Source organism: Trichomycterus rosablanca, chromosome 2 (assembly GCF_030014385.1).
Source record: "Trichomycterus rosablanca isolate fTriRos1 chromosome 2, fTriRos1.hap1, whole genome shotgun sequence".
Classification (NCBI taxonomy): domain Eukaryota; kingdom Metazoa; phylum Chordata; class Actinopteri; order Siluriformes; family Trichomycteridae; genus Trichomycterus; species Trichomycterus rosablanca.
The window spans coordinates 1,004,568-1,024,183 of NC_085989.1; the positions used below are offsets into that span (position 1 = coordinate 1,004,568).

Consider the following 19,616-nt stretch of genomic DNA (forward strand, 5'->3'; position numbering starts at 1 on the left):
ACTAAATGCTCAAAATGTAAATGTTTATTTATCTATCTGTCTGTCTGTATATCTATCTGTCAGTCTGTATATCTATCTGTCTGTCTGTCTATCTGTCTATCTATCTATCTATCTATCTATCTATCTATCCTACTTTAAAAAACAGCTTAAGACCCACCTGTTTCTGACTGCTTTTCTTGACAAATAATTTCTATTTGCTTACGTTTTGTTTAATTGAATTTGTTTTAATAAATGGATCGTCATTTGTTTTGTTTTATTTATTTATGTTAATTAATTTCCATGCTGTTTAGGCCTGTTGTTGTACAGTGTCCTTGTGTTTCCTGAAAGGCGCTTATAAATAAAATGTATTATTATTAGTAGTAGTACCAGTATTATTATTATTATCCCTGTGCTGTAACCCGACAGTACGTTCCTTGACTCATGTTTCTAGTGGCAAGGATGTGTGTGCCACCATCGATGCGGCCTTTCCCCTCCTCAGACACGACCGAGTCTGTCTGTAAATCACTTGTCTACTGGCAGCGTTTTCATTCTTGGGTTCTGGGCTGCCCATTAGACTGCCGTGTCCCCCTCCAAACACACTCAAACATGATAATTATAACGATTTCATGAATTATTTTTACCTGTAATTGCGTTTTAATACTTAAAAAAAAGAAAAAAGGAATTTCACTAGTTCTTGTTGTGTAATAATCGTGTTTTCTCGGTTTGGACACCAGATGGCGCCACCGCACCGCATTTTACTGACATACGGAGCAAATATATGAGTATGTTTATTATTATCAAAGCACTGAGAAAGTACTTTCAACTGGCTCTCTTTGGACACACCCCGACCCTGACCAGCATTAGGAACAATGAATAAATAAATAAATAAATAAATAGTGAAATGTAAAAATAATTTCCATCCACATTTCTGAAAAGTCCAGTTTATTTCATTAATCACGTTCATATAAACACAGGGGATCAATCACTGACTGTACAGAGATCTGAAGTTATTTAGGAAGTTCCTCGATGATCATTCTGGATACGGAGTTCCAGCCTGTGGACGCGTCACCGCGGGGATAATCACTGCAGGTCCCGACCCAAATCCCCACATCCACCAGTCCGGCCCCGATTCCTTCACACAGACCCTCCACTGTAACACACACACACACACACACACACACACACACACACAATTATACACACAAAACAGGACGTAACCTGTGGACGTCTGGTGAGGACAGGACGTTATTTATGGACGTCTGGTGAGGATGGGACGCTATTTGTGGTTGTCTGGTAAGAACGGGACGTTACCTGTGGACGTCCGGTGAAGACAGGATGTTACCTGTGGACGTCCAGTAAGGACGGGACACTACTTGTGGACGTCCAGTAAAAACAGGACGTTACCTGTGGACGTGTGGTGAGGACAGGATGTTACCTGTGGACGTCCGGTGCATGTTGATGGTGGAGTTGAGCTCTGGACTCCCCTGGTCCAGATAGATAATGGACTCGACAGGTAGCGGTCCGGAACATTCGGCCCCGTTAAAGGTGAAGTACCAGCGGCCACAACACGCCGTCCTACACTTCAGCCTGAGAGAGGCGCTGAAGAGCACCCGCAGGGCGCTGTTGGAGCGCTGCTTAGTGAACGTGCACTCCTGTAAAATCAACACAACACACTTCAAACAAACACGCTTCAAACAAACACACTTCAAACAAACACACTTCAAACACTTCAACAAACATATTTCAAACAAACATTTCAAACAAACACTTTAAACACTTTAGACAAACACTTCAAACACCCTTCAAACACATTTCAAACATTTTAGACAAACACTTCAAACAAACACACTTCAAACAAAACACTTCAAACACTTCAAACAAAAGACTTCAAACACACTTCAAACACTTCAAACACTTCAAACAAAGACCTCAAACACACTTTAAACATAACACTTTAGACACATACATTAAAACATACTTTAAACAAACACTTCAAACAAAACAATTCAAACAAATGCAGTTCAAACAAACACTTTAAACAAACACACTTCAAACATACTTCAAACACTTCAGACACACTTCAAACAAAACACTTAAAACAAACACTTCAAACAAACATGCTTCAAACAAACATGCTTCAAACACACCTTAAACACACTTCAAACAAACAAACTTCAAACAAACAAACACTAAACAAACACACTTCAAACACACACTAAACAAACAAACACACTTCAAAAACACACACTTCAAACAAATACAGTTCAAACAACACCTCAAACAAACACTTCAAACCAAACACTTCATACAAATGCAGTTCAGACAAACACACTTCGAACAAACACGCTTCAAACACTTCAGACACACTTCAAACATATGCAGTTCAAACAAACACTTCAATTAAACACACTTCAAACACACACACTTTAAACAAACCCTTCAAACAAAACACTTCAGACTAAAACTTTACACACTTCAAACACACACACAGCGTACAAAGTGTTTTGCTAAAGCTGTAACTAATCATGCACATTCTTCACGTCTGGACTGTCTGCTGGCGGGCGCAGAGTAAACGAGCCACTATCAGCCCGGCAGACACGTAGGCTGCAACAGCGACACCTTCTGGCCACTTGGGGTGCTGATACGGGTGCTGTTTCGACATCTGTCCACTGTGTGTAGCTCAGCGGTCAAAATACTGGACTAGTAATCAGAAGTCCTATTATACTGACTACAGCTGGCCACGCCTCTGTGCCCGTATAACATGCACAGTTTCATAGATAAAGTAAAAGTTACCGCGATCTTGCCGAGGTCGATGCCGTAGTTGAGAGCGCTCCACGCGCACTGCTTGTAGTTCGGCTTCCACGGTTCCTCGAACCTCTGCGTCACACACTCGCCCTTCTCACCCTTCAACCCGTCACGCCCGGGGATACCCGGGGTACCAGGGATACCGTTAACCCCCGGGTTACCATCGCGCCCCTGCACTCCAGGAGGACCCTGAACACACACGCCGTACTGCATACGGACGAGGGGCATGAAAGAAAAACAATAAAGGTTAATCGTCAATAATGACTGCGGAGTGTGTGTGTGTGTGTGTGAGTGTGTGTGTGTGTGTGTGTGTGTGTGTGACACAGCAGTAGCTCCCATGAGACTTTGGGTAATGAAAACCAAATGGTCAGTACCACACAGAAAACCCATTACACACACACACTCATACACTCACACACACACACACACACACACACACACTCACACACGGCCGGGTTTTCCAGCGTGTTTGTAGATGTTACCAGAGCTGAAGGAGCAAATTCTTCAAAGCCAGAAGAGGAAGAAATTGCAAACGTCTGTAAAATGGAAATGACTGGACCAGTGGGCGGTTTGCTCAGAGTGCATTGTGGGTGCAGAAAATCCCCCCCACACACACACACCCCAAACCCCCCCGCCCTGGGGGTAAAATGTCGAGCGTCCGACTGAATTCTGTTTTACACTTTGTAGTTCTACAAAGTTTGAGTCGGTCATCTTCTAGACCTTCATCAGTGGTCACAGGACGCTGCCCACGGGGCGCTGCTGACTGGATGTTTTTGGTTGGTGGACTATTCTCAGTCCAGCAGTGACAGTGAGGTGTTTAAAAACTCCAGCAGCGCTGCTCTGTCTGATCCACTCGTACCAGCACAACACACACTAACACACCACCACCATGTCAGTGTCCTGTGGGGGTCCTGACCATTGAAGAACAGTGTGATACAGGCTAAAAAAGCATGTAGAGAAACAGATGGACTACAGTCAGTAATTGTAGAACTACAAAGTGCTTCTATATGGTAAGTGGAGCTGATAACATGGACAGTGAGTGTAGAAACAAGGAGGTGGTTTTAATGTTCTGGCTGATCGGTGTAGATATTATTGCAGCAAAAAGTAAAAAAAAAAAATGCAGTTAAATTTGTTTGGGCACAGAGAAGTCATTAGCTGTGTTAAATATAATCAGTACTGAGGAATATGACAGTATGAAACTTTACACACACCCCAAGTAATCATATACAGTGTATCACGAAAGTGAGTACACCCCTCACATTTCTGCAAATATTTCATTATATCTTTTCATGGGACAACACTATAGACATGAAACTTGGATATAACTAAGAGTAGTCAGTGTACAGCTTGTATAGCAGTGTAGATTTACGGTCTTCTGAAAATAACTCAACACACAGCCATTAATGTCTAAATAGCTGGCAACATAAGTGAGTACACCCCACAGTGAACATGTCCAAATTGAGCCTAAAGTGTCAATATTTTGTGTGACCACCATTATTATCACTGCCTTAACCCTCCTGGGCATGGAATTCACCAGAGCTGCACAGGTTGCTACTGGAATCCTCTTCCACTCCTCCGTGATGACATCACGGAGCTGGTGGATGTTAGACACCTTAAACTCCTCCACCTTCCACTTGAGGATGCGCCACAGGTGCTCAATTGGGTTTAGTCCATCACCTTTACCTTCAGCTTCCTCAGCAAGGCAGTTGTCATCTTGGAGGTTGTGTTTGGGGTCGTTATCCTGTTGGAAAACTGCCATGAGGCCCAGTTTTCGAAGGGAGGGGATCATGCTCTGTTTCAGAATGTCACAGTACATGTTGGAATTCATGTTTCCCTCAATGAACTGCAGCTCCCCAGTGCCAGCAACACTCATGCAGCCCAAGACCATGATGCTACCACCACCATGCTTGACTGTAGGCAAGATACAGTTGTCTTGGTACTTCTCACCAGGGCGCCGCCACACATGCTGGACACCATCTGAGCCAAACAAGTTTATCTTGGTCTCGTCAGACCACAGGGCAGTCCAGTAATCCATGTTCTTGGACTGCTTGTCTTCAGCAAACTGTTTGCTGGCTTTCTTGTGCGTCAGCTTCCTTCTGGGATGACGACCATGCAGACCGAGTTGATGCAGTGTGCGGCGTATGGTCTGAGCACTGACAGGCTGACCTCCCACGTCTTCAACCTCTGCAGCAATGCTGGCAGCACTCATGTGTCTATTTTTTAAAGCCAACCTCTGGATATGACGCCGAACACGTGGACTCAACTTCTTTGGTCGACCCTGGCGAAGCCTGTTCCGAGTGGAACCTGTCCTGGAAAACCGCTGTATGACCTTGGCCACCATGCTGTAGCTCAGTTTCAGGGTGTTAGCAATCTTCTTATAGCCCAGGCCATCTTTGTGGAGAGCAACAATTCTATTTCTCACATCCTCAGAGAGTTCTTTGCCATGAGGTGCCATGTTGAATATCCAGTGGCCAGTATGAGAGAATTGTACCCAAAACACCAAATTTAACAGCCCTGCTCCCCATTTACACCTGGGACCTTGACACATGACACCAGGGAGGGACAACGACACATTTGGGCACAATTTGGACATGTTCACTGTGGGGTGTACTCACTTATGTTGCCAGCTATTTAGACATTAATGGCTGTGTGTTGAGTTATTTTCAGAAGACAGTAAATCTACACTGCTATACAAGCTGTACACTGACTACTCTAAGTTATATCCAAGTTTCATGTCTATAGTGTTGTCCCATGAAAAGATATAATGAAATATTTGCAGAAATGTGAGGGGTGTACTCACTTTTGTGATACACTGTAAGTCTCTGTCTGTATATTTTTTGTACAAAATTCACAATAAACTGATAAACTCGAACAATCATTCAGTCACAGACAAACATGCTGCAGAAATCACTGAAACATCACATTCATGCATGAAGTCAGTTTTAGGGTTTTTAGGGTTTTGGGGGGGGTATCACGGGGGGGTAAATTCTCACCTTCTCCGGGAGCTCCGTGTCCCCCTGCCTCGCTGTTCTCCTCTCCTTCGGTTTTTGGGTCGCGCAGAGGGGCAACACCAGACAGAACCCGATCAGAACCGGACACACCGACACCAACAGAGACCCCATGTTAACCCCCAAACACAGAAACCAAGTCCTGAGAGAAACGCGTGCGCGCTCACGACTCAAACTACCAGAGAAACGCGCGCTCACGCGGAGCGAGCAACACGAGGGAGGAGTGGAAGCGCGCTCCCTCAATGCGCGCACTCGCTTTTAAACAGTGGACCCGGGGGCAACTAGTGGTCAAACATTGCAAAATCGAATGCGGTGCCAAAGTATCTTATTAGTATGTCTAGGGTGTGTTCATGCACTGCGTTCTGGACCCACCGCGACGCTGACCAGCGTATGGATGAATGGGCATTGCAGTTTTTCTACTTCGGTTGATCGTTTGTTTTGAACAGGATAATAAAATCGGTGAAATAAATATGCTTCTAACGTCGTGGCAACAGTTTAGGGAAGGCTCTTTCCTTACTTAGGAGCATCACTATGGCAACAGTTTAGGGAAGGCCCATCTCTCCCGTTTTGAATTGTTCGGCAAGTTTGGTATGGAAGAACTCCAGTGGCTTACATTCAGAGCGACTGGGATGAATTGGAACGTCAGCTGCAAGCCAGGTCTTCTGGTCCAGCATCAGTACCTCTGAATGGGCACAAATTCCAACAGACACATTCCAAAATTTAATAACAAGCTCATAATTCGGTGTCCACATACTTTTGGCCATATAGTTTGTAATACACGTACACATACAAAGCCAAACATGATGAGCACAACCAAGATTCGAACTTGGGTCTCAGTGGTGGTGAGTTAGATGCCAAATCTGTCTACTCGGGGGCCCTTGGAGTCGTAGTAAAGGCTGATCCAGCACGTACACTATACAGCCAAAAGTATTTGGACGCCTGACTGTGAGCTTGTCAGACACCCTGATTTAAAAACGAATGGTATTAAAACAGAGTGACCTTTACAGCTTTAACAACAGCCACTCTTCTGAGAAGCTTCTCACAAGACTTACATTTACATTTTACATTTTCATTTACATTTTCTGCATTTAGCAGACGCTCTTACAGAAGAGCTTCCATAGTAAACATTTTATTTCTCAAGTTTTAGTAAACAACCGTCAAAGAACACGAATCTGCTGAAACCTGTTAGAACCAAAGTGTTTTTTTTTGGGTTTTTTTTAAATGGAAAAAAAATGTTAGTAAATAAGTACAGGTCAGCTTAAGTTCTCAGTAAAGATGTGATGACGGTTTTTAATCGTTTTTTAAAGACAGCGAGAGACTCAGATGTTCGGACAGACAGAGGAAGTTCGTTCCAACACTTGGGTGCTAGAACAGAGAAGAGCCTTGATGCTCGTCTTCCTTTAGTCCTGGGTGGAGGATCAAGTCGAGCGAGACTAGAGGCTCGGAGGTTGCGTGGTACAGAGCGGGGTTTGATTAGACCACGAAGGTAGCTTGGGGCTGCTCCATTTTTGACTTAGTAGTATGTCTGTGGGAATCTCCATAGCTTGAACTCACTTGATGTCTCATGAATTAAAATGCTGTTTGCTTTGATTTATTTGGTTGTTTTTATCACCAGCAGATGATCATGATCTAGTTCCTCCACCAGTTCTTCCACCAGCTGGTTTACTAGCAACGTAACACTTGTTTCTCCTCCAGAGGTTCCTCTGTATGTGTTTGTTTGTTTATTAGGATTATAACGTGGTTCCATTCATGACTGGAACGGTAGTTACACGATACACAAGATTCAACCTTCATCAAGGATCCATTTTAGCGTCTCCAGTACACCTCACTTGCACGTCTTTGTACTGTGGGAGGAAACCCATGCAGACACAGGGAGAACATGCAAAACTCCACACAGAAAGGACCCAGACCGCTCCACCTGGGGATCGAACCCAGGACCTTCTAGCTTTAATTCATAATTTAGTTCCTGCACCAACATAACACATTCTCCTCCGGTTCCTCTAGAGCTTCCTCTGTGAGGTTTTTGTCCTGCTGCTCGTCTTCAGCATCACAACTTTCCTTTATTACCTTCATGCTGCTTAATCGTTTACATGAAACTTTGAATTAATTCTGTAGGTGACTTTAATTTCATTCTGAATGTGCTGATCAGACTTTAGCTACAATAAAGCCAGAACAAAATCAGCAGTTTAGCTTCTTTTTACTGCTATGCTAAAATGGTTAATATTTCTTATATTGGAATTTGGGTCTTTTACGTCTTAATATGTTTTACCTAACATGTCCCTCTGCAGGCGCTAGTCCAGGTCTCTCCTCGGTCAGGATGAAGGTTTGAATGGACTAGACGAGCGGTAAAACACAAAGACAAAGCTCGACTTTTTCAGCGTTTTTATTTTTTAGTGCAGTAACCAGTTATGCATCATTATATACATTTAAATCCGTACACAGTAATCAATAAAAAAACACACAAGACCGTGTAACATGCTTCTCACGTCACCACTACCGACATAAAACCCAGTAATAAATACACACGCGCACGCCAAGAGTCGTCAGTACCGAAAACGTAAAAGCCGAGAGATTAAAACAAACAATAAATACGACACGCCGCACCGAGCCGTTATAGAACCTGTTCGGTAAAACCAGTCAAGTCGGTCGCTCGGTTCACACGCCGGCATAAATAAATCCGTTCAGCCTGAAAAGAAATGAAATGAATCGTACCGTCAAAACAACAACATGGATGCTAAACAGTAGGGGTGTAACGATACACAAACGTCACAATTTACACCGATACGAACTGACGCTCCCCTCAGGTCGCCGATTATATTTATTATTCTGGTTTGTTGGGTTTGTTCTGTTAAACTAAACGAAGCTTATTCTGTTTACGTTAAAGTGCTCTAGTGAAACCGAACCTAGCGCGCGGGCGCTCAGGGGTCCAACAGGCCGTTTCTTAGGGCGCAGCTGGCTGGCGTGACATTCCGTACGCTATGCAGCTCTCTGGCAGGGGGGTGTGTGAGGATTTCCGGCTCTCCTCGGTCAGGGTGGGCGAAGCCGTGCAGAGGCGAAGGGAACCGGATACGACTAGAGTGACGGTCGGCGGTTATACCTGGGAGAACGGAGATAATAAAGTACCCGGTGCTAATCGATCCAGTGTGATTTATCAGTAACGTTAACGGCGTTTAGAGGACGCTTACGTCCAAGGTAACTCACAGTCGAGGGTTAAGGGCCTTGCTCAGGGGCCCAGCAAAAGCGAGGTGGTAGATTGCAGTCGATGAATGAAATGTAATGAAATGACGATGAAGTATCGCCGATTACCGTGCGTATCGTTCCACCCCTACTAAACACGCCTGTAAATCTGAGTACCAGTGCGCCGGTTGGTGATTCTCCTCCCATTCAACTGAAAGTGAAACCAAACTCATTCCTACAGATTAAAAGAAAATAATGGAGCTTTTTTATTGATTCATTTGGCTGCAGCTCGTATCCAGAGTTCAGATCTGAAGACGCCGAGCAGAATCTAATCAGAGCGCAGATCGAGGCTACGATTTAACTAAACGACCCAGCGCTGACCCCGACGCTCACCGGGGGTCGAACCTTAACCTTAAAGGAACCCGCTCTGGAGTAAAACTGCACAGTGGACGAGGGACGGCGTCACCAAACTCGCTCTGAAGCTCTTACAGAGAACTAAGGGATGAAAAGGCGTCCAAAAACTTTCGGACTCTCCCTAGGAAAGAAGCACCAGCGAGCTGTAAAAGCGGGGGAGCGGGACCAGGACGGATTAGCACAGCAGGAGAGAATCGTCGTCGCTGCTTTCTGTTCTTCCCGTGGCCTCTAAGCAGGCGTCGGGGATCTGGGCGGTGTGGACCATCCCGCAGTGTTCGCACGGCCCGTCTCGGACCGCGGGCCTGCCCCGGAGCGGCGCGGCGCCGGACGCGGCCTCGGGGGCGTCCGTCAGCGGCACGAGCAGCTCCACGTCTTCGTCGTCCTCGTCGTCGGTCGCCGCCCCGTTCTCCAGCTGCCTCGGCGGGCTGCCGCTCTGCTGCCGCGCGAACCGCGCGCCGAGGGACGTCCGGACCCAGCGGAGCCCGCGGCTGACCAAGGAGCTCCGCTCGCCCGGGGGAGGGGCCACCGCGTCGTCGCTCTCGGGGACGGCCCGCGGGGCGGAGCCGGCGGAAACGGACGCCGCGGCGGACGCCGGGGGAGTCTTGTGGGGCAGCACGGAGGCCGAGGCGCCGCCCACCGCCCCCTGGTGCTCGCTCTCCGAGTCGTCCGAGTCCGGCCGTTCGGGGGCGTAGGCGGAGCTCCCGGGGGCGGAGCTTCCGGGGCCGGACTCCGAGCCCACGCCGGAGGAGACCAGCGCCAGCGAGGCCGAGCGGCGCGAGCGGGTGAAGTTGAAGAGGCGGCGCCAGACGTTGGCGTGGCGGCCGGAGGTCGGGAGGCGGATGGAGGTGAAGCCGAGCTGAGAGCGGACGGCCAGGCGGAGGTTCTCCAGCACCGAGGCCTGAGGAGCACAGAGGAACCAGAACGATGAGCTACATACAAGCGTGAAGGTGCCAAGAGCCGTGAAGCGCCAAGAACAGAAGATCTCACCTGGTTGCCAGAGCAGACTGGAAAATCCTCCACAGGGGGGATTAATCCCTGAGCGATCAGCTGGCCGTACGAGGGCGGGGCTTCCCTCCGTAACAGCTCGGCCTCGACTCTGGAGAGCTGCGTCTCAAAGGACCTGAAAGAAGACGTTAGACAAATAACGCATAATGGATTTGGAACGTACCTACGGCAGGTGGAATCGAACCACTCGTACTCACCTGCGCTCGAAGCTCCGGAGCGAGTACAGTTTGCACGTGCAGCCGAGCGCGATGACCAGCAGCAGGCCGCACACCAGGCTGCCGATGACCGCCGCGGCGATGACCCGCGTGGGCACGGCCACCGGGCACGCGTCCTCGTCGCTGGCGTCGCCGCAGTCGTCCTGCGCGTCGCACACCCAGCTCTCGAACACGCAGCGCCCGTTCCTGCAGTGGAAGTTCCCGGGCTGGCAGAAGGCGCAGTTCTTCTCGTCCGAGCCGTTGGGGCAGCGGTTCTGGTAGTTGCAGCGGTCCGAGCGGGGGTAGCAGGCGCCGTTGCGCGAGCACGGGAACTCGTCTTCGCCGCAGCCGCTGCAGTTGAGTTCGTCTCTGCCGTTGGCGCAGTGCCAGTACCCGTCGCAGCGCTGCTGTTCGGTGTAGCACCCCCAGTTCCCTCCGCAGGGCATCTCCCAGGGCAAACAAAAGCCCTCCACCTGATAGGTGGCGTTGAACCCGCGCGCCGTGTTGATCTTGTCGGCGAAGAAGTGCACGCGGAGCTGGCCGGACGACGATATCACCGTTATGACCGAGGTGCGGGAATCCAGGGCGGTCAGCACGCGGAGGAGGCGCCTGGGCTCGGCCTCCGGGCCGTCGTACACTTTGACGTAATCGCCGTAGTAACCGGTCCCGTCCAGCTTAAAGTCCACGAAGCGCAGCACGACGCGGCGGCGGTCGCCCGTGTCGATCAGCCACGTGCAGTCGCTGCCGGGCGGGTAGAAATCCGGGTAGTTGGGCGAGCTGAAGGTCCCGTAGAAGTTCTGCAGGCGGAGCTGGGAGCATGCCGGCACGTCGCAGTCCATCTCGTCGCTCAGGTCCTGGCAGTCGATGGCGCCGTCGCAGCGGAGGCTGGCGGGGAGGCAGGCGAGCACGCGGGTGTAGCGGGAGACGCAGGGGAACTGGTCGTACGAGCACGGCTGGAAGGAGAAGAAGGACGGAGAGGACGGGGGGTCGGCGCGGGCGCACGGCTCCTCGTCCGAGCCGTCGCCGCACTCGTCCATGCCGTTGCACCTCCACGACTGCGGGACGCACTTCCCGCTGGCGCAGTGGAACTGATCCGGCTTACAGCTCGCCTCCTCCGACTTCCCTGGGGGAGAAGACGCGGGGAGTGAGATTCGATCCAAAACACCACTGAATACATACTTACATAACACTGGTGTGTGTGTGACTTGGAACATCATACTGTCATCTTTTGACTGAACGGGCACAAATTCCCATAGACATACTCCAAAGTCTTGTGAGAAGCCCTATCAGAAGAGAGGCTGTAGTTCTAGCTCTATTTTAATACCATTTTTTTTGGAATAGTGTCTATAGAAATCTCCGGGGCATGTGAATGCAGCATGAGGTGCGTTCACAAACCCCTGTGCGTCTGTAATTTAGAGTTCAAGAGACGTGCTTAAAAGGATTTTCAGCCCCGGGTTACATAACCCGCGCCACCCGAGCCTCTAATCCGGGCTATAAATAGCGGGGTGGATTTGCGGCGCTACCTGTGATGTAAGAGAGCCGGAAGCCCTTCCCGGTCAGCGCCTCGTCCGAGTGGAACTTGATCCACACGCGGTCCTGAGAGGATATGTACGGCGCCGGGATGGACGAGCCGCACGCCCTGTAGCCGTCCAGGTTCTTGTAGGTGCCGATGGAGAGCCAGTCCAGGCCGCAGCGGTGCGAGCTCTGGATCTCGAAGTCCTGAAAGCTGAAGACGGAAAATAATAAAAGAAAACGACGTAAGAACACACGCCAGTACCATGAGTTACACTCGAACATCCTAAAGATCGGTCAGTATCGTCCTCTAAACCATATGTGAGTCTCTAGACTCTAGAAGCGCACTGTGTGCAGGAGAAAGTGTCTCAGAAACGTGACGATTGAGGTACCTGATGGTGATGATCTCTCCAGGATTGGCTCGGATGTTCCAGCTGCAGTTGACGCGAGACGGATATTCGAAAGGCCACCCGGGGCTGGTGATCACGCCGCTGGAGGCTCGGATCTGCTCCACCACATCTCCACATGCTACACTCACGCGCATTAAAAAACACATTTTAGCCCGATGTGATTACATTTTGTGCTTTAGTTTTTAAAAAGAGGAAAGGACTGACCATTGGAGATCCCAGACACGTAGACGTTGTCGTTGTGCAGCGAGCAGGAAGCATCATCTGCAACACGAGATAAAAAAACATCCGAGTTAGCGATAGTTCTAACAGCAAGTCAATCAAGTCTGACACGTATCTTAAAGGGAATCCAGACTCTAATCGAGACTTGTCCTTTAGCAGGAGGGAGTTTCTCCACAAGGGGGAGCTGTTAGCAGTTTTAACGTACTTCACATGTAATGGAACTTTTAGTCAAACAGCAAACGCAGACACACGAGATTCTTCTTAGCTGGATTGAAGTTTATATACAGTTTACATACGGCATAAGAGGCGTACCATAGTAAGAACACCTAAGCTATTTTACATAGGGCTTTTATAGCTCTCCTGGCCCAATTCGTTAACCCAAACGCAGGACACAGGGAGAAAAGGGAGGAGGCCATAAGACAGACATACGTATGTGTCATTCATAAATTAGAAAATACACCTGACGCCATATGTATGTCTGCTATGCTCTAAAAGATTCTGGGCTTGTGATGCGATAGCTTGTCTTAGATTTACATCCTTATTATGTTCATTTTCTATCTGATTGTTATGTTCTTTTTCCATGATCGAGGTCAGTTTGTTTGTTTGTTTGTTTATTTAGATTTTAACGACATGTTTTACACACTTTGGTTCCATTCATGACAGAAACCGCAGTAACTGGTTACACAAGACTCATCAGTTCACAAGTTTAATGTCAAACACAGTCATGGACAATTTAGTTTCTCCAGTTCACCTCACTTGCATGTTTTTGGGCTGCGGGAGGAAACCGGAGCACCCGGAGGAAACCCACACAGACCCACACAGTGCTACCGACTGAGCCACCCCCAAAAAGACATAATTCCAAAACAACAAAAAAGTCATTGTTTGTTTATTCCAATTATTCTGATTAGGTAGCATTGGATTATAATAATGTAGTTTATTAATACTGAATTAGGAATCTTTTGACAGATCTGGTGATAATTGTGTGACTTTAATGATCCCAAATACTCACCCAAGAAGATCAGACTACAGATGAAGAAGTGTGTCCATAATAAAAGCTTCTTCATGCCCAAAGTGCAGGCCATAATAATGTAAGGGAATTTAATCAGTCGTAACCTAATTTGCTTCTGGAGTAAAATCTATCAAACCCTAATTAGTAAAGTTTAAAACATATCCTGGAATTGAATATAAGTATGTGAGAATTTCCTTCAAAACGACCTGATCATGATCATCACTGATTTACTCCAACATCAGCTCACAACAACAAAGCAAACAGCAGGTCTGACTTTCTTTGTTAGAGAATCAAACTCGATCTAAATCATCAATCAAGCAAATAATAAACACACCAGATCTACAGCTAGACTACACAAGACACACCTTCCAATCCATACACACGCCGAGCAAACACCTAAACACACATTATATACAATCACTGCATGATGCTCAGCGCACTGTGTAAACAATCCGAGCTAGCTAACTATGCTAATGCTACAATAACATTTAACTTCGCGAGAGAAAACACTCACAGAGTCACATTCCGAAATGACCAGCTTAAAAACACAAAGTAAAATCACAACGAGGTTTTAAAAACACTAATATTCAAAATTAGAATGTAAACAAACACATATTTAACGTATGATAGCTTATTTAGCTAACAGGCTAACTCCGCTAGCTCTCCAGTCTTCTTTCTATGAACGGCGCGACCAGCTACAAATCCAAAACCTGGTCCAATAAGCCTCCGTGTAAACACCTAACCTGTACCAAAACCTACACTAAACATCCTAATTATTAACCCAGGCTAAATAAACCCCGTGTTGTTTATTATAATAATACATATAAAAGCGATCTAAGTAAAGATAGATCAGATCTAAACAAAGAGCCGGTGACTCTCCGGCCTCTTCATCCGGGAACCCAGCTGCGTCTCAATCTGGTAGTATCTGCGAGTGGGAACATCCGGGTATTGCGGGGTGCGTTTCAATTCGGGAGTACTTGTGCTAACTAGGGAGCCTACTTCTCGCTCAGTAGAATGGCATCACATCGCTCTCTGTTTGTTTATGTACATTTACGGCATTTGTTTGTTTGTTTGTTTGTTTGTTTATTGGGATTTTAACGTCATGTTTTACACTTTGGTTACATTCATGACAGGAACGGTAGTTACTCATTACACAAGATTCTTCGGTTCACAAGTTTATATCGAACACAGTCATGGACAATTTTGTGTCTCCAATTCACCTCACTTGCACGTCTTTGGACTGTGGGAGGAAACCGGAGCACCCGGAGGAAACCCACGCAGACACAGGGAGAACATGCAAACTCCACACAGAAAGGACCCGGACCGCCCCGCCTGGGGATAGAACCCAGCACAGTGCTACCGACTTAGCCACCATGCCGCCCCATTTTCAGCATTTAGCAGACACCTTTATCCAAAGCGACTTACAGTACTATTCCAGTATACAGTCAGCAATTGAGGGCCTTTCTCAAGGGCCCAACAGCAGCAACCTGGCAGCTGTGAGGCTTGAACCAGTGACCTTCTGATTACTAGTCCAGTACCTTAACCACTACACTAGACTACAGCTTGCCCTTATTCTAAGCGTGTTCCTCTGTATGTGTTACGGCTCAGTGTAGGAATCTGCCTCTGGCAGGTGAAAAGAAGAACCCGATGGCTTCACATGTGTTGGGGGGGTGGGGGGGGGGGTGGGGGGGGGGGGGGGGGGTCATACCGGGGCTGGTGGGTGGAAGCTATCGAGCATGGCAATTTGCCATGGTGGGTGGCAGCTATCGAGCATGGCAATTTGCAAACAATCCTATACGTGGGCGTGACGCACATCAGCGCCTCTGATGAAAGCCTGTCATGGCAGAGGACGCCATTCCAGCTGTTGACTGACAAGTGTGCAATCATAGATACGCCAGCCGTGCCACCCGTCCTTCTCCAGATGTTTCCTCGTCTCTTCTTTATTCATCTGGATCTTCGGTGCGCGGGCGACGCCGTGCAGTCCAGCGTACCAGATGTATGCAGAGGTGCATTATGGGAAACATATGGGTACGGTAATAACAAATAAAACAAAGGAAGTTTAATAAGTGTCATTGCAACGTTGGCACAGCAGCTCACGGTTCTGATGAAACCGTGTCTTTTTGTGCATCCATCCAAGCATTCTCGAGCTCCCAGGGTCGGAAACACACGTGTGCGCTTGCTTGAGGTGCACGGAGGCTACCAGATTGAAAACGTAAAAATAAGGGCACCTCGGGTGGCACAGCAGCTTTGAGCGTGAGCGTCAGTGGGGACGGAAAAGAGCAAGATCGTTCGAAAAAGAGGGGCAAGATCCAAATATTTCACTATTCGGACAAAAGTATGTGGACGCCCCTTTTAATTATTGAATTTACGTGTTTCAGCCACAACAGTTCCTAACAGGTGTAATAAATCAATCATATAATGGAAATCACATGCTTCTAACTTCGTAGCAGCAGTTTAGGGAAGGACCTTTCCTATTTCAGCATGACTGTGTCCCTGTGCATGAAGAAAAGCTCGGCTCATTCTCAATAAGCAGCTTTGGATCAGCATCCAGCCACACAAACGCTGTCATCCTGGGAGTGGACGGGCACAAATTCCCACACACATTTACATTTTCAGCATATAACAGACGCCTTTATTCAAAGCGACTTACAATCGAGACAGTATACATTGCAAGCATCTGAGGGTTTAGAGCCTTGCTCAAGGGCCCAACAGTGGCAACTTGACAATGGTGGGGCTTGAACCAGCAGCCTTCTGATTACTAGTCCTGTACCTAAACCAATTCATTTTCTCATGGTTCTCAGTATGACGACACACTGGAGTCTGAACGTAATTAATCAACGTTTTCCAGATGTGTGAGACGCCACGCATGTGTTTATCTTCTTTCACACGTCACTTATTATCTCTCGTGTCCAGCTGTTTCTGAGCTGATTCAAACATCAGCGGGATCCACCGTAACGGAACCGCTGCGGCGCTAATGCTGCTAATTCTTGTCATCTTATTAGTATATACTGTATGTGCTTATTTGATTTTTTTGGTTGGGGGGCATCATTTCAGGTAAAAAGAGGATTCCCGCTCAGCTGCTTTTCCGTCGCCTGTTTAGGAATCCACCGTCTTCTTATTTCATCTAATCAGACCATCAGAAATATTCACGCCAGACGACGATTATCTCACCGCGGCGGCCCGGCGTCGTTTATTAGCGCTTATCTGGAGCTGAAAAGACCTTTCACTCCGAGAGAAAATTACAATAAAACTAGTTCTTTATTTGATAGCGAATGATTTATTGTGGGTAGTTTTTATTTACAAAAAAGAAAAGCCAGGCTTGATTGAATTAAAACGTACGCTGTATGGCCAAAAGTATTTGGACCGTGAGAGGTATTGTTATTATTATTATTCTGAGAAGGCTTGTGGGGGAATTTGTGCTCATATTCATATTTTTGGACTATTGGCTCGGATAAATAAAAATACAGACAGAGATGCTCGGGCGTCTTTTCCTTCTGGAGGCCGTAAAAGTGAGTGATGCATGAGGGTGGACCGCACCGGACCCTTCACGACCCTGACCAGGACGAAGAAAATATTTTGTGAAAATGAACCAATGAATGACTAGCAAGGTTCAGTGTCATAGAGATTTTATTTGAACAAGTCCAGTGATGTGGAACTCCCACCGTCAGGTTCCCTCAGGTCCTGATGTTCCCCTCGATAAGCACTAAATAGATCGATACAAACACGGAGAGGTTAAACGCCGTCGAACTGAGCCGCGCGTCCGAAACGTTTGGCTAAAGGAAAACTCTGAACTCTTTGTAATCAAATCAATAATCAAGATCAAGATTAATCACTCCTCAGCGCTCTGTCCTCAGTGCCCTCAAGCCTCCTTAGTGTTCACCGAGCCTCCTCAATGCCCGCCGAGCCTCCTCAGTGCCCCCGAGCCTCCTTAGTGTTCACCGAGCCTCCTCAATGCCCGCCGAGCCTCCTCAGTGCCCCCGAGCCTCCTTAGTGTTCACCGAGCCTCCTCAATGCCCGCCGAGCCTCCTCAGTGCCCCCTGAGCCCACCAAGTGTGGCATTAACGATGTGTTAGAGATGAACGTTTACACGCCCAATTAACTCTAACTAATATAAACACAGCAGCTCTTTATTAGTGGCTGCGGCGCCTCAGTAATGCCGCAGTAATGATTCTGTGCCTCTCGCAGGAATTCCTCCCCCCGACCCAGAATGCCGTGCAAGTCTATCAGCCAGGCCACCCCGGTGCCCTCGTCATGTCTGTCTGTTTTAGTCAATGCTGGGGGTTTTAGAGCTGTGACGTTGGTTATGGGGCCCCTGATGGTCTCACAGCAAGAAGTTCCTGGATTTGGGCGGTCAGGGTCCTTTCTGAGTGGAGTTTGCATGTTCTCCTCTTGTCTGTTAGGGAGACAGACAGACAGACAGACAGAAAGAAAGAAAGAAAGACAGAAAGGAAGGAAGGAAGGAAGGAAGGAAGACTGACTGACTGACTGACTGACTGACTGACTGACTGACTGACTGACTGACACTGACTGACTGACTGACTGACACTGACTGACTGACTGACTGACTGACTGAGGCACTTAGTGCTTAGTGGCACAGTGGTCTGTTATTCCTGCCCACTACCTCAAAGATCCGGGTTCAAATCTCTGCACTGCTATCGACAGGCTCTACACAGAATTGACTAGCTACATCTCAGGAAGGTGGGAAGGGGTGGCTGAAACTCTGCGATGATTTGTCGCCTAGTTCAGGGTACTCCTGCCCTGCAACCATGACCGGGATAAAGCTGTTGAAGAAAACAAAATGAATAAAATGATGAAAGGAAAAAAGTTAGAGAACAAATAAAAACAGAGAAAAACTGTTAAAAGAGAAAAACATGAGAGGTGTAAGAAATTGTTTATGGGGCCCCTGAAGGCTTAGGGGCCCCTGGAAGCTGTTTATCATGTTAAAGCAGCTCTGGCTGCTCTTATCAAGTCTGAGTTTGTTCTTCCACACACACCAGCTCACAGTAAATTTTTCCAGCGGGAAGCGTTAGCATGATCATGTGACCATGTGACCGCGCGTGAACGTTTCGGGCCCTCAGGACGTTCCATCAGCCGTGTTTTCGGGACGCTGCAGTAATTTCACGCCTGGTTGAGAGCGAGTGAAACCTCACAGCTGATCCTTCCCCCGGAGCTTTTTAATAAAGTTATTAATCCAACAACCTCCAAACACATCCGCTCATCCAAAACACACTGGGGAAGTACCACCAGAACTACAGCCACCGGAGACCTGGCAGCTGGGACCTTAGTTCCACCTGATTTATTCTGGTTACAGGCACAGAGGGCATCAGGTTGGTATCAGGCCAATCGGTGTGAGATTAATGATTTAATCATTTCATTTTTTAAATTGAAGAATTAATAATGAACTTCAAACACGTGTGGAGTGTAAAACCGCCGGAGGTAAAAACACATGAGGAAGGTTTTACTCTGGACCGTGTCGTTCCATTTCACGCCGTAATTACATCCAATATTTCTTCCGAGAGGAACCGAGGGGTTCCAGACATCCGTTTTATTTCATCTTTATTCCTCGACTCCTCTGACCCGTGGATATCACGCTGTGTGACCGAAAGTATGTGGACGTCCCTGTTAAACTGCATCAGCACCTTTGGGATGAATCAGAACGCCTGACGTGTGCCAGATCTGCTCATCAATCATAAGGGGCTGAGCTTAACGCTGAATGGGCACAAATTTCCACAGGCGCACTCCAGAACCATGCGGAAAGAGAAGGAAGGAGGGGAGTAACGCTACATTATGAGTTATACTCAGGTGTCCACATACTTTTGGCATGTGGGTTAAGAAACGCTCCTCTAGGGTTGGTGGAGTCTGTATCTGTACACCTGTCAGAGCT

The 19,616-nt window shown here is 47.6% G+C and overlaps 2 protein-coding genes across 2 annotated transcripts; both read right to left on the reverse strand.

Moving 5' to 3' along the window:
• Window positions 1–920: 920 nt before the first annotated feature.
• cthrc1a (collagen triple helix repeat containing 1a) lies at window positions 921–5,906 on the reverse strand. The gene is made up of 4 exons (XM_062989157.1): window positions 5,778–5,906; window positions 2,773–2,991; window positions 1,415–1,631; window positions 921–1,129 (listed from the first exon to the last, which is right to left on the reverse strand). The coding sequence occupies exons 1-4, from the start codon at window positions 5,904–5,906 to the stop codon at window positions 987–989; spliced, it is 708 nt and encodes a 235-aa protein (XP_062845227.1). The 3' UTR covers window positions 921–986.
• Window positions 5,907–8,159: 2,253 nt separating this feature from the next.
• Window positions 8,160–14,356, reverse strand: lrp12 (low density lipoprotein receptor-related protein 12). Its single transcript, XM_063009403.1, has 7 exons — window positions 13,733–14,356; window positions 12,709–12,765; window positions 12,487–12,622; window positions 12,106–12,308; window positions 10,586–11,705; window positions 10,371–10,503; window positions 8,160–10,281 (listed from the first exon to the last, which is right to left on the reverse strand). Exons 1-7 carry the CDS (start codon window positions 13,803–13,805, stop codon window positions 9,559–9,561), a joined length of 2,445 nt encoding a protein of 814 aa, XP_062865473.1. The 5' UTR covers window positions 13,806–14,356; the 3' UTR covers window positions 8,160–9,558.
• Window positions 14,357–19,616: the final 5,260 nt, after the last annotated feature.